The sequence below is a fragment of the Pelodiscus sinensis genome, chromosome 8, assembly GCF_052426305.1.
Source record: "Pelodiscus sinensis isolate ZL-2025 chromosome 8, ASM5242630v1, whole genome shotgun sequence".
Taxonomy (NCBI): domain Eukaryota; kingdom Metazoa; phylum Chordata; order Testudines; family Trionychidae; genus Pelodiscus; species Pelodiscus sinensis.
In genome coordinates, this window is record NC_143059.1 from 3,778,351 (window position 1) to 3,793,437 (window position 15,087).

The 15,087-nt window shown below is 46.8% G+C and overlaps 1 protein-coding gene across 3 annotated transcripts; it reads right to left on the reverse strand.

Moving 5' to 3' along the window:
• Positions 1-4,603: 4,603 nt before the first annotated feature.
• LOC149523965 (cytochrome P450 2H2-like) lies at positions 4,604-14,399 on the reverse strand. 3 transcript variants are annotated; one of them, XM_089780030.1, is made up of 9 exons: positions 14,165-14,397; positions 12,920-13,082; positions 12,300-12,449; positions 10,756-10,916; positions 10,069-10,245; positions 8,048-8,189; positions 6,997-7,184; positions 6,573-6,714; positions 4,604-5,356 (listed from the first exon to the last, which is right to left on the reverse strand). In XM_089780030.1, exons 1-9 carry the CDS (start codon positions 14,342-14,344, stop codon positions 5,175-5,177), a joined length of 1,485 nt encoding a protein of 494 aa, XP_089636156.1. In that variant the 5' UTR covers positions 14,345-14,397; the 3' UTR covers positions 4,604-5,174. The 3 variants fall into 3 exon arrangements, with proteins under 3 accessions (XP_089636156.1, XP_089636158.1, XP_089636157.1); XM_089780031.1 differs by lacking the exon at positions 4,604-5,356 and adding an exon at positions 5,394-6,446 and having other exon boundaries at positions 14,165-14,399; XM_089780032.1 differs by lacking the exon at positions 12,300-12,449 and having other exon boundaries at positions 14,165-14,399.
• Between the last annotated feature and the right edge of the window lie 688 nt (positions 14,400-15,087).

Here is a 15,087-nt window from a genome sequence, read left to right on the forward strand (position 1 = left end):
CATCATCAAAGGCCATCTTGTTCTCCCAGAGGTCCTGTCCCTGACCAAGTGGGAAGCCAGAGCAGGGCTGGGGAGCCCAACCCCTCTCTCACTGCTGTCATCAGCCCTGTTCCTACCAGTTTCTGTGAGCAGAACTCGCCTTCTGCTCTCTTTGCTTTTCTTTGGGTTTGTCTACTCTGGCACATTTTGGTGACAAAATAGTGAAGTCGTTTACACTTCAATGTGACTTTTACTGGGAAAAACACCCTGGTTTGGTGACAAAAAAATTCCAGCCCTGCGAGAGACTTTTGTCTTTTCCCCTCATTGTATTATCAATGAAGAGCCATTGTTCCTGCCCCAATGGTTATGGTCAGTGTTTTTTTGATCTCTGCTGCCCCTTCCCCTTCAAAGCTCCGGAAAGTATCTGACAGCTGAGCGAGCTGTTCTGTTTGGGGAACAAACAAAGAGCAAATCATTGGAATGCTCCTGTTCTGTGCCCTGCTTGGAACCCAGTAGCAGGCAGGAGGCTGCTGCATGGGGAGGGCTGGAGAGACGGCTGTGCTGCTTTCTCATTCCTCAGCACGGAGAGCTCCCAGAGGTATGAGGGAATCCTAAGAAGTGCAGGAATCAGCTCTGCCTTCCCACCACACTGCCCTATGGGATGCTTCCCCACAACACTTTGCTCTAGCTGTCTGCCAGGGAGATGTGGCCAGGAAATGTTGATAATGGGAGGCAGAAAAAACAGTTTTCACTTTTGACAACCTTTGCCTGTAGACAAAGGCAGAGCATGCGGGGAACACATGCATACAGCCGAACATTATCAATATTTGACAGAGCCGAGGTACCTGTCAACACACCACATGGGTGACATCTGAGGACACGTTCAAAAAAATAAAGTATACGGGTTCCTGGAGGATAGGTCCACCATTGTCTATTAGCCATGATGCTCAGGGACGCAACCTCATGTTCTTGGTGTCCTGAAAACTTTTAGTGCCTGAAACCGAGAGTGGTCCACACTGGGTGGATCAGCTAATAAATTGCCCCATTCTACTTGTTCCCTCTGAAGTATCTGGCAGTGCTCACTGATGGTGGGATAGTAAAGCCCAGCAGGGAGGAGGGGAAGGAACCTGCAAAGGAAGCAGCACAGCACCTGGGCTCTCCAAAGGGCGGGGGCGGGCATGTTCTGGCATCTCCTGCTGGAACAAAGTGCAGCAGCTGGAAGTGACTGAGTGAACTTGAGCAATTAAGTTGGGGGCCTGGAATTGGATGCAATTCTCCAGATGAGGCCTCCCCAGTGCCGAATAAAGGGGAATAATCACTTTCCTAGATCTGTCGGCAATGCTCCTCTGCAAGCGGGTTGCCCTCACAGAAGGGTGGCTCCCCCTTGTGGTCACTGGACCTCCACTCCGGCCCACTACATTTTCTGCTGTCAGTTGGGGAATTAGTGAAGGCTGAGTGTGTGCATATAGGTCCTCCCACCAGGTGGGCGGCAACCCAGCGTCTAGAAACCGACCACCAATCAGACATTGAGCCATTGATCACTACTTGTTGGGCCCGACAGTATAACCAGCTTTCTATCCATCTTACAGTCCACTTATCCAATCCATACTCCCTTAACTTGCTAGCAAGACTATTGTGGGAAGCCGTATCAAAAGCTTTGCTAAAGGTATATCACATCCACTGACTTTCCCACGTCCACAGAGCCAGTTACCTCATCATAGAAGCTAATCAGGCACGACTTGCCCGTGGTGAATCCAGGTTGACTATTCCTAATCACTTTCCCCTCTTTTCAGGGCTTCAAAATGGATGCCTTGAGGATCCCATCCAGGATTTTTCCAGGGACTGAGGTAAGGCTGACTGATCTGTAGCTCCCTGGATTGTCTTTCTTCCCTTTCTTAAAGATGGACACTACATTTGCCTTTTTCCAATCATCCAGGGTCTCTGCCGATCTCCACGAGTTTTCAAAGATATTGGCCAAAGGCCATCTCATGGGTGGCGCACTGGTGCAGTGGGCGGTGGCTTGTGCAGGAAGGACCGGCAGAGTACACCGCGAGGCGAGGTTGCATTATACATCCAGAGTATACACGCTGTGTTCTGAGGTCCCTCTGCCAGCCACTCTTTAACCAGCTTCCTACCCCATTGCTCCTTCTCTGGCTTTAGCAGCAGAGTTTCCTTCATGTCCCGTAGCTGCATCAGCCTCCCTCCACCCCCCAAAGCTTCGCCAGACTCCCCAGTCTAGGGCAGAAGTCAGGGATTCCTGCCCCCCACCCCTCCATTTCCTAGTTACCTCCCTCGGAAAGATGACAGATCTCCTCTCTGCAGCCCCTTTACTTTCTCACTGGTTCCATGTGACCAACCGATGCCTAGATCCCCCACAGGTGCAGCATCTAGAATTAATAGTCCTCCGCTCAGGGCTTGTGTGGGGCCGCTACTCCAGAACATCAACTGGAGCCGGTTGGAAATCTTCCAGCTGAACACTATTCTGTCACAAAAAGCCAATTAATCAACATTTCACAGGAACTTGTCCATTGAGACACCTCTGCCAAGCTCCCTGCCAGCTCGCCCAACCACCCAGCTCCTCGTAAACTGACTGGTAAGCTGCCAGGGCTCCCAGACTCCTTAGTAGCCCAAAGCTTCCAGAGTCTTTGGCACCTTAGCAGCCCACCTGGCAAGGAGCTTGGCAGCCAGCGTTCCCAGCCCCTTCGCAGGCTGCTTGGAGGGCTGCGGCAGAAGCAGGGTTCCCAGGGCCAGGGCTCCGTGGCAACCAGGCTGCAGGGTGCCTTTGCCTTCCAGCTTTTCCTGGGAGCTCACAAGCCGTGGGAGCACATTGCACTTTGGAGAAACCTTGTGGTATTTCCAAAATGAATATAGAATATAAAACGTCGCATCCATCAATTTCGGTGAACGTCTGGCTTTTTGGACCAATTCAGGATGCGAAAATGTCTCCGAACCATAAATCGTGTCAGAAGTGAAAATTCTCCTTCCAGTCCAGCTTTTGTTGCTGTTAATGTAACATTATAGCTCATTGTTTTTCTACCAGTGGCACGAGTACCCTTCGGAGTACTCAGGAGAAGTCCGGGAGGGGAGGGGGAGGTACATCAGCACAACTGAAACTTGGAGAAAACTGGATTTTTGTTTAAAGGTTTACAGCGCTTTATTATTTTTGTACTTTTTACACCCCAAAATTTCATCGCCCGCCCAGCTACCATTAAGGTGTTTAAACAAATGTGTTACAATGGTAGAAATAATTGTGTGTGTCTGAAAAATGTCGGTACTGGGGGTTCACACACACACACACACACACACACACACACACACACACACACACACACACACACACACACACATTTAAAAGGGGTAGTCTATTAAAAAAAGGTTGCGAAACACTGTTATAGCTAATGGTACATAATACACAAAGCTGTTAATGCTAGATGAGAGGCTGCAGCCTGCCCATAGGAACTCCACTTGATTACCGAGTTAAAAATAGAAGGGTTATAATGCTCAACTAAGAAGTGTCTGTGAAAAAATTTGAATTAAGGCTTTACAACAATTGTAGAGCACCATGTGTTCTAATGTGGATATTCTACAAAGCCTGTGTTGCGTTCACTTTTTCTCTTTGAACTGTCTAATGATGTACAATGAGGTATCCTCTAATATTTTCCATTCATGTGAGGAATACATTTTGTTATGTGCACTGAGGCATGTGCAGATGGGCACCGCCAATAGAAAAACACCCTGCCGGAAGTGGGCAACTGGAGACACTCTGCCGATCACCCTGGGCGGCACCTGAATGTTCCCTGAGTGGCTGCCCAAGCAGTCAGCCTACCGGGAATACTGCTGTACAATTCTCCTTCTCAGAGCTGGCATACTCCCAGAGAAAGTAGAAAGACTACAAGCTCTCACGGATAGCCACATCAGCCAAAGTGGGGAAATGGACAGTCATAGATTTTAAGGACAGAAGGATCCATAAAGCCCTGTTTTCCAACAGCTGCTCCTGCTATCTGGGAGATTTCATGTGACCAGTGTGATATGTCACACAAGGAGGTGGTTCATCACTGAGGAGGCAGAGCAAAGGGAAGCATTGGTTTTACAAAGGGATTTACAGGAGCAGAGCAGGTACTTTGTGAATGAAGCCAGGGAGAGGGAAATGTACCCCGTGCGCAGAGGCAGCAGGGTCCATGACTTGATGCTGAGGGCACGTCTAGACTGCCCGCAGCTTTCGAAAGATATGAAACTTTGACGCACATTTGAAAATCTTTTTCCCATCCCGTTTTCGGAAGTTTTTTTTTTAAAAAAACCAAAACCATCTAGACACGGTTCTTTAGGGAAAAAACCCCTTTTCAAAACAACCCTTCTTCCTAAAAAAATGAGGGTTCTTTGAAAAAAGGTGGGTTTTTTTGGTTTTTTTTTGAAAGAACCATGTCTAGACTGCTTTTTTTTCCTGAAAAAAACTCTTCCGAAAACGGGATCAGAAGATATGCAAATTTGCGCCAAATTTCCATATCTTCTTTCAAAAGCTGCGAGCAGTCTAGACATACCCTGATCAAGTGCCTGACCTGCAGTGACTAGTACAGCTGTGATAAGGATGTAAACTGAATAAACACAAAAGAGCATGGGAGTGAGCTGGAGGAGTAAGAAAAATCTTTATTAAGTGAAAATTTAAGAGGTCATAGTTAATAGTTTAATAGACCATCATTGAAATTACATGAACAACAAGGGAAGGAGAATGCTAGGTCAGCCCACTGCTTCAGAAACGCGTCACATCGCAGCAGAACATCCAGTCACAGGCATTACATCACCACGGTTAGCTCTGATTGGCTGATCAGAGCTCAAGAGCTGGATAGCATAACTAGACCCTTGTAAAAGAAAGCAGCTTTCGTGGCTGTCAAAAGAAGTCTCCATCATTGCCAACTGCATCACAATTGAACTGAAAACATATCCAGCTTATGTCAAGAGCAGTCACACCTGAGCCTGTCTGAGAACACTGCTGGGTACATGCCTTCAGAGTCAAACAGGTAGTTATTTTTTGGTATTGCACTTAATTTTGTTAAATCACAGTTGCTTAAAAAACAGGTTATTTATCTGGCTGGTTTAAGACAATGAATTCATTTATGTCACTGCGCTAACGAGACCAAGCTCATAGACAATCAGATTCCTGCACTGGTCTAGGACACTAAGGTGGCTTTTCACGGTCTCTATCGAGGCAGAACACAGAGCCGGTATGGTTTTGGTGCAAGTATCACAAAATTTGGTATCGAAGTTACATCAATGTCTTTGGGGTCAATGAGAGGTTTCAAGGTAAAATTCTGCAAAATCACTGTCAGGACCAAAAAGAGCTCCATCCGAGCCAGCCCCTCTCCCGCGCATATCCGTTTCCCTACAAGGAAAAAGGAATTCTGAAGAGATGCAGAAGATCTTTCTTTGCAACCTACTTTAAATACTGTTACAAAAGGATGTGTGATGCACTGTGAGACCCATGTTGGGTTTTGCCCACAAAAGCTCATGATACTATATATATTATTTTTTGTGTTAGTCTCTAAGGTACTACGGACCAGTCGATTTCATGGTAACAACGTGGAAGATAATGGCCGTCTCTAAGAGTTCAGGAAGCTATGAAAACATTTGGGGTCTTCAGAAGTCACTAATAGACCATTTTAAAGGCTAAGTTCCTTGTAAATAGCCCTTTGAATACCAGAATGTGGAGAAAGGTGGGAAGATATGGGATTTGAGGAATGCAGGTTGTAAGCCAGCTAATATGTTTACAGAGGATGCTTAGAATCATAGAACCACAGAGCTGGAAGAGAGCTTAGAAGACCATCAAGTGCAGCCCCATGCCCAAGGCAGGACCAATCCCATTTAAATCAACCCAGCCAGGGCTTTGTCAAGCTGAGACTTAAACACCGTTACGGATGGAGACTCCACTACTTCCTTAGGGAACCCATCCTAGTGCTTCACCACCCTCCTAGTGAAATAGTTTTTCCTAATATCCAATCTGGACTTTTCCCACCGCAACTTGAGACCATTGTTCCTTGTTCTGCCATTTGCCCTCACTAAGAACAGCCTCTCTCCAGCCTCTTTGGAACCTCCCTTCAGGAAGTTGAAGACTGCTATCAAATCCCCCTCACTCTTCGCTTCTGCAGACTAAATAGACCCAGCTCCCTCAGCCTCTCCATGTAGGTTCTTAAGTGCAAGGCAGAAATAACAAGAAGGGATGAACAGGCATATTGAGTAATAGGAGGGAGGAAGCCATCATACCAAGCTTTTTAATAGCACGACAGGGGTTCTTCATTGATTGGAGTAAAACCAAGATGCTAAGCAGCCCCTAATAATTTTTACCAGCTTCTGCCCTGTTGCATGGTAATCCCTTCGTTTTTACACTTGCGTGCGCATTCAATCACAATTTGTCCACAGCAAGCTGACACCGACAGAGGATAACATGAAGTGGCCAGGCAGAGCAGAGAGTAACGCTGCGAGAAGAGGCAATGCTTAAGGGATAGCCCAAAAATGCTCTGCAAACTACAATTTGAGGACTCTTTGTATATTCGAGACAAAGCTAAGAAAGAATGGTCTGGAATCTGAAATAAATATTTTACCTGCAGAAAAAGGCATGAAGAAGTCACTCTTCTTAAAAGCACCATTTTCATCCAAAAAATGTCCTGGGTTAAATTGCTCTGGGTTTGGGAATTCCTTGCCGTCATGTAGGATTGATTGCAGAGATAGGATTACTGTAGTGCCCTGGTTTAGTAAGCACATATAGAGAAAGTGTAAGTGGCTAGAGTCCACAGGAAAAAGTCTCCACAATTCACTGAGCTGGCCAGCCAAACACATTTCTCTTTCCTTCATTCCCTTTTGCATCCCCTGGAAGTTCATGCCTTCAGCCAGAAGTAGAAACACTCCGATCCCATGTTGGTAATTGTGAAAAACCCACCTGCCACGTTCCAAACATTTCTACTGTGAATACTTCAAAAGGGAAAAGATAGAAAATCTGGATTTTTCAGAGAAACATTGAGTACAAACCTTGGGGATGACATATTCTCTGAAGCGAACGTCTTTAGTCACTGCGTGTGGGACGCTGAAGGGGACCAGGTTAACAAATCTCTGGATCTCATGGATCACGGCATCCGTGTAGGGCATCTGGCTTCTGTCCACCATGCAGGGGCTTCGGTTTCGGCCAATCACACGGTCAATCTCTTCGTGAACTTTCTCTGTATCCAAATTAACGATGTTCACTATAAAGCTAAAGACTAGGATTTTCATACTTTCTGACACATTGCCAGAAATACACAGGTCTAATATTGGGACTATAGCAAAACTGTTTTGGATTACCCAGAAACTACTGTACATGGTATCTAGGAGAAAGGACCAACAATGTACCTATGGCACGGTGATACTGCCCATGCCTCGTAATGCGCAGAGCACAGTGTCATGATATCGCTAGTCCACATAAACTGCTAAGCAAAGGATTGAGGCCTAAGATTTCACCCCAGCAAAAACAATCATCCACATGAGCTCGGAGGCAGCCCGTGAGGTAAGAATTAGCACTGGGGCTAGCTGGGTTTTAATACATCTCTAGCACGGATTACATCCCAACATGAAACGTCTTTGCCTTTGTGTGAGAGGATGGTGTTCACCGGAGAGCCCGGGGATACCTGTTACCCACAAACCAGGCACCATCTGGCCAGCAGCAGTGCAGACACACACATATACAACTTTCTCTGGCCTGTGAGCCTCAACAGGGACTGGGAGGTGACAAGGAATCCAGTCACGGTGGCCCGCTTCAATCTGAAGGCCCGGTGCTGAGACCGCCTATGAGGAGGTGGAACAATGGCAGGTGTGATGGTGCTTCTCCCATGCAGACACCTGCCCACGCCCACTGAACTAAAACACCCCTCCCCACACACCTTTCCCGTCATCCAGTGACCAGCTTACACCGTAGTGAGATGCACCACCTCCAGCCGAAGCTAGATTTGATCTGGTGACTAGAGGGCCAGGGGATCTGACATACCTGGAGGCCTGCAATCCCCTCATTTCCCCAAAACTAAAAATGGTGCGTCTCTCTGGGTGGTACCTTCTACGTCTGGGTATTTCAGAAGCAGCAGCAATCCGTGTCTCAGGGTGGTGCTGGTGGTTCCTGTTCCAGCCATGAATAAATCTATAGTGCTTCTCACCAAGTTATCAGTGTTAAAAACCGACTGGCCGTTCTGTCGTTCCTACAGAGAGTTTTGTTAGAGTTGTTTGATCATCGGGGGCGGGTCTGTCACACAGGCCCAACCCCTCATCTTCTCCCTGCTCTGTGACCCATCTGGTGTCTTAATGAAAATCCTTCACCAAAACCAGGCCCCAGCCCTGACGATTCCAGTAGCACTGTGAGCACAGATTTTGGGGCCACATTGCAAGGGAAATCTGTGGTCTTTGTAAGAGAGGAGAACTGGTTCATCCTAAGAACTGAGCTGTGCCCACGAAAGCTCGTGATACCATTCACATGTTTTGTTAGTCTCTAAGGTGCTCCTTGTTTTTTACCCTATTCCCGTTACAGACTAACACAGCCACCCCTCTGAGACTTCTGGAGCATTTCAAGTTAGTTTCCATTTGTATTTCTAACTGTTCACATTACACTTCTGGCTGCTTTCCTTTGCTTTCCTATTTTGTTCACCTTAGAAGCACGAATGGCTGGAAAACCTTGAACTAGAGAGGAAACCAAATATTTCTAAGTCATTTTTATCCTGGGAGCCCAATAGAGTGAGTTTGATGGACCAAAGGAGCAAAATCCCCACTGAAAATGCAAATGTCTGGCTACCTGCTGACCCAGGGATGCCCTGATGGAACTCCCAAGAGGCTGCTGTTGCACAATACTGCAGGGGATTGGCAGAACGTGTTTCTAAATAAGCTGGTAGTAGTAAGTTAGGTCTGTAGGTGCGGCCAAAGGCTGCCATTTGCAACTGCTTTCTTGTGCTAATCCCACGGATGCTAACACAGCAGTAAAAGCGCCTCTGTCCACTCACTTACTAAAAATCCTTTGAATGGCTATATTCCATACAGAGCCAATCTACACACGGCCAAGTGTTTTGAATATCTGCTTTGCGGGTGCTCTGTCCTTTTAAGACTTTTCTATGCTAAATTAAAAAAATAGGAACAATTGCACTCCTTGGCCTCTGCGGACAGGGCAAGATGCAATGGGCTTAAATGGCAGCCAGGGAGACTTTAGGTTGGACATTAGGAAAAACTTCCTAATTAACTGTCAGGGTGGTCAAACACTGGAATAAATTGCCCACGGGAATTGCAGAATCTCCATCCCTGGAGATATTTAAGAACAGGTTAGACAGACACCTGTCAGGGATGATCTATATCAGCCATGGCCAATCCATGACTCGCAAGCCACACATGGCTCTTTCCCCCCTGAAAGTGCGGCTTGTGAAACCACCCCTGTGCCTCTGAAAATGGCCCCCAGCTGCCTGTGCTCATTGGGGCAGAGGAGCCATCTTGCGCGGCCATTCAAAATGGATTTTTCAAGATGGTGGTCGCCAGCAGGAGCCTAATGTGACCTAAAAAAAGCCTGTAACTGCATTTCTTAAACGGGCAGCCTCAATGACAAAATACGGCTGGAGGCTTGGGGCAGTCTTTTTTTTTTTTTTTTTTTTGGTTCTACAACTTTCCTCCCTCCAGGCTCCATGCGCAATATGTGCACATATTTTGGGTCTTTGCCTGTAACAGGTTGGCCACCTCTGATCTAGATACCGCTTATTCCTGCTGTGGGGACAGGGGACTGGACTCGATGGCCTCCCAAGGTCCCTTCCAGTCCTAGTGTTCCAGGATTCTATGATTCATACCGAACAGCTGCAAGGGCTTTGTGACATCACAAAGAAGGAGCGTCTGATCGATGAGAGAAGGAAGAAATGGTGTTAGCTATGGATCAAGGTATTGGCCTGTCTTTCCCACTGGGGTACTCCCACCAGCATCGCTCACAAAAACGAGATAAGCAGACTGGGGCTATTAGAACGTACATCCCAGGTTCACAAATCAGGTCTTCTTTCAGAGAGACAAATACCCAGGATAGGCAGAGTCCATCCCACATCTACTACCCTCACATACCTCTTCCATTTTGATGAGGAATGCATCGATGAAGTCCCGAGGGCAGCTGGGATCCAGAGACTCCTTGTGCATCTTAATTCTCTCTCGAACAAAGCTATTGAACTCCTGAGAATTTTTAAGTATCTTCTTGTGAGGGCCCGGAAGGTAAGACATGAAAGTTGGGAAAAAATTGTACACCTATAATGATGGAAGGAAAAACACCTCTTGACTGATCTGTACACAACAAATAATCACTGTGTTTACCCAACCGACTCAATGATGACACAACAATAAAATAGTTCTGTGCTATCTTCATGCCCAAGAGTAGCCTGAAGAACTTTGCAAGCATCACTGACTCATTCTATTCCATACACACGTATTTCCTCCAATAAACTGCAACCTTGTTTGGATTTAGCCATTCAAATAAACTGTTACTTCCAACACAAAGACATCCCCATGCTTGGGCAGGGTGTGGATTTGATGACCAGTGATTTTGACTGAGTTATGCCAGCAGATCATTTACACAGGGTCGTGCTTTTGTGAGGTTTTCTGCAATGTAGGTGCTGGGTAGCTATGAAATGAAAGGGACAGGAACATTATGGGAAACGGAGATAACAATCATTTAAGGGAAATGAACAGTAAAAGAAAAAAATCTCTCTCCCTTCCCTGGTTACAAAGGAGAAGAGCAGAAGAAACTCCTGAACACACCTGTACCAGAGCAGAGCCCACGAGGTCATTGTTTTCCTCTACGAGATTAATTAAAGTCAGAAATTTCTGATCTTCATAGTCAAACCGATCCCCAAAGACGATGGAGCAGATGACATTGGAGACCGTGTGCGTGAGGCAGATGGTAGGGTCAAAGGGCTGCCCTGGAGCAAAAGAAAACCAGAGTCCAGTTTTTAATTCAGTATTTTTACCATCAGCCTCACAGCTACTGAGAAGTTCTGAATCTTGTGGCCCAAAGACAAGAGGGTGGTCTCTAATATCACTGGTCTACAATTTTTTAGAAGTCATCTGCTTCAGAGATAAAATATCTTGATGTAGTGGGAATCTCTTGCACGACTATCCCATTCGCAGAGAAAGCAGCAGTACTTTGTGTATCCAGTCTGCAGACCAAGCAAGAGAGCAACAACCTTCAAATCACCACAAAGCTGCCAGTGATGTTGGTCACAGTTTATGCACCTCAAAATTGTTTCATTTTGTCATAGGTTTCCTTCATATGGACTGCATGACCAACTGGAATTGATGGCAAAACATTGCCATTATGCAGCAAAACAGCTTTAAGACTCATCTTCGATGAATCAATGAACAGTCTCCACTCATCTGGATCGTGAACGATGTTGAGGGCTGCCATCACACCATCGATGTTGTTGCAGGCTACAAGATCACCTTCCATGAAGAAGAATGGGACAAGATCCTTTTGACGGTCATGGAACATGGAAACCCTAACATCACCTGCCAGGAGATTCCACTGCTACTTCAAAGTAGGAATAAGAGATCCTCCGGAAAAGGGCTTTATTCCGGAGGATCACTCCAGTCTAGACGCTTTTTTCCGGCTTTTCCCCAAGCCGGAAAAAAAGCGGCGGCCATGTTTATTTAAATCCCGCGGGGGATATTTAAATCCCCCGTGGATTTCCCTATTCTGAAGTTGGAAATTAACATGCCTCTTCCGGAGAAGGGGCCAATGTAGACGTAGCCATCATGTATGACGCAATACCAGCTTCAGATTGCATCATTCATTGTTTTGCCTAAAAAGCAAGTACTGTCCAAACCCAGTCATAGATTTATTCATAGACCCAGTCAAAGATGTATTTTAGTCATTTCTGGTTTAAATTGAGATCCCTTCCCTTTATAACTCACTTATCCTCTGCCATTCCCAAGTCAAAGGTCGTATATACTGACCCAATAGCATATCTTGAAAACTAGAGCCAATCAACAATTTTAAGCATCATTTTCATTCTCAGTGACCCAGAATTAGTAAAGTTTGACTACATTTATTTTAGAAGCATTTTGGCTGTAGAGCAGTGTATTCGGAGGGCGGGGAGGCGGGGACAAGAATAAAAGCCCCCTGGCAGCCAGGGAGTTTTGGGCGGAGAGAAAAGGCCCCTAGTGGATGGAGGGTCTGAGAGGACAGGAAAAGCCCGTGGTGACTTATGTACCACTAATGGCTGGAGTTACAAGATGGCTGCACCAAAGTTAATATCCCAGACAGAGAAAAACAAAAGTCTCTAGCTGACTCTGCAAATCCCCACCGTGCGTGTTTCTGAGCCTTTCCACTAGAAAACGGGCTTCCTCTTGGATTCGCATCTCAATGCTCTTCTTCCCCATCCCAAAATTTCTCAGGGTGGTGAGGGCAAATCGGCGAAGCTGCTTCCACTGCTCCCCATTGCTGAAAATAATGCCTGGAAACAGGAGGAGACAGGAATGAGGTGGGGAAGGGAGGGAGGAAAGGGACAGACTCAATTGCCCCAATTTTCTAACCTAAGGAAAGATTGGTCATTGAAAGATTCAGCATGAACTCAGACATGGTTGCATTGATGTTCTGCTAGAGATCCTACCTGACGCTGATTTTTATTTGCAACAAAATCCTGCACCTCGATCTCTTTGCTGTTAATAGCAATTATGAACTGGCAAACAATCCCATTAGTGGTCATGCCCAATTGCCACATTTTGTTCTCTGGCACAGCGTAAACGGTCACAGAAACTAGAGCGGGACCATGTAAAAAATCAGAAATACACTGAGACGTACAGAAGGGTCTAAAGTTAGACTCCTTCAAAGACCAGGACTAAATGGAGGACCAGCTGTCTTCTCGATCATCATCTCCATACCAGAGAACAGCCGAGCGACATGCCGTAGCACCTAGACACGTACCTGTTCCTTTGGCCAGCACGTCTGCTAGTGGGAATGTTCCTCTTCCACTGAAATCCTCCCCTTGATCTATTAGAGCTTCCTTCACAGCCTTGTGCCCACACAGTATCACAATCCGCTCCGAGCCAAAGCTTAGTGTGAAAACCGGGCCATACTTCGCACTGATCTGTAAACAAGTAACACAAAGAACCAATCCCTTTTTACTATAGCAGGTAAGAGCGTGAGCAGATCTCATTACTCCTAAAAAGGGAAGTAAGCGACTAAGTCAAAAATTTAGAGCTGCGATCCCCCACACTTACTTCTCTAGGACAGTGGTTCTCACACTCATCATGCCCCCTTTTTTGTGTCTGGGGTTTTTATGGCCACCCCCACAAATGCATAGACCCCATCCAACTCTGAAGCCACAGCAGAGCAGCAGCCGCTGCTGGCTTGTGCCCAGCTCTGAAAGCAGCACCGCACCAGCCGAGAAGAAAGGGCGGCACTGTGAAAGGGATATTCACCTATATAATCTGTAAGCATTTGTCCCACATTGGTACCCTTACCGGAAGCTGCTGCCGACATCTGGGACTGACAGCCAGACCCACCTCCCCACATCCCAGTGAGGTATTGGCAGGGGGCAGGAAAGAGAGCCCGAGGCCTTGAGATGGGGCTCTAGGTGTCCCCTTTATTGCTGCCCTTGGGATGTGCAAGACCCAACGGGATGAGCAAAAGCGAATGGATTAGGGGGTAAGGAAGATCGCACTGTTAACACATAGAACATTCATTCAAAGTTACAGCTATCCTGAGCAAGTAGGGAAGGAGGGATCAAAACAAGTCAATAGAAGCAAGGTCCGACTGGGCCATGCCCCGTTACCATGGTCACAACCACCACAGCCCCTGATTTAACCCTTACTCTCCCCAACCAATCTTTCTGTGGATCAAACATTCATGCTATGTCTACGTAAGCGGCAGAACGTCTCTTGCGCAAGAGGGGGTTTTTGCCCAAGAAAGAGCACTGTAGACTGCTCCTTCTCACACTAAAGCCCCTTGCACAAAATGGCGGCTCATTAGGTATGCAAATGAGGCGTGGCGATATTAATTGCCACACCTCATTTGCATATCTTCTTGCTCAAGAACGCGCAATGTAGACGTAACCTCGGTCTTCAATACCGGTTGCGTAATCCTCAGAAACGCCAGGGCTCTCTTTCCCCGGGCTCTGCTTTGCACCCATCTGAGCCACAGCCGTGGATATGGAGAAGACGCCCTTACCTTATGTACAGAGTCAGGCATGTTTCTCAAATTCAGCTGCAGGGCATTTCCTATGAGGGGAAAAGCCACAGGACCGGGCGGCAGCTTCCCACTTCCAGACGTCTTCCTCCGTACTGAAAAGAAGAGAAGGCAAGAGACACAAATGACCAGGAACACCGTGGTTGCTCCCAGCGGTTCCATTGTCACGAGTAGCAACAGCTCTTGGGTCTGACCGGGGAATATTTTATACGTCAGAGCCCACACTTTATATATTGTGCCTGCAAAAGGGACAGTGGCAAGCAAATAGCCAATAGCGGCTCTCAATTCTTCTGAGTCAACAAGTTTATCTAGGGCCAACAAAGTTTACTAGATACTGACAAACTAGGAATGAACTCCATTGAACTGTGTTTGCGCCTTGTATTCTCCCTAATGCAGCACAAAAATTAATTCAGTGCCCATGAAGTCATTGCCCTCTGTCAGCAAGTATCCTGGGAGACCTGGTGCCAACTGAAGCATAGATTAAGGCTGGAGAACGGTACACAGCTGGGGTAAACGGGGCTGGTGCACACCTGCCCCCCACTCCTGTCAGCCCTGCTCTGAACTTGGTTAGCCCCTGGTCTCACTCCTAGGCCTACCTGAGGTACCAGTGAGAGAAGCATAAAGCATCACTGCCTGAGACAGGTGCTAAGTGTGTTTGATACTGCCAGAGGGAGGGGCAGAAGCTGCCAATACCAGGGTCTTTATCCTGGGGGAGGGCTAGAAGGTGCCCTTCCCTCCTGCCCCTCCCCCCAGAACCTCTTGCAGGGGTATCTAAAAGTCCCTTCTGAGAGTCAGAGATCTGTGGCAGAGAATCTACCAACCACAAAGTTACTTAAGGCTTATTTACAGATTTCATCTTCAGCTAAATATTGGTTAGCTACTGCTGTAGACGTTGTACATTAACA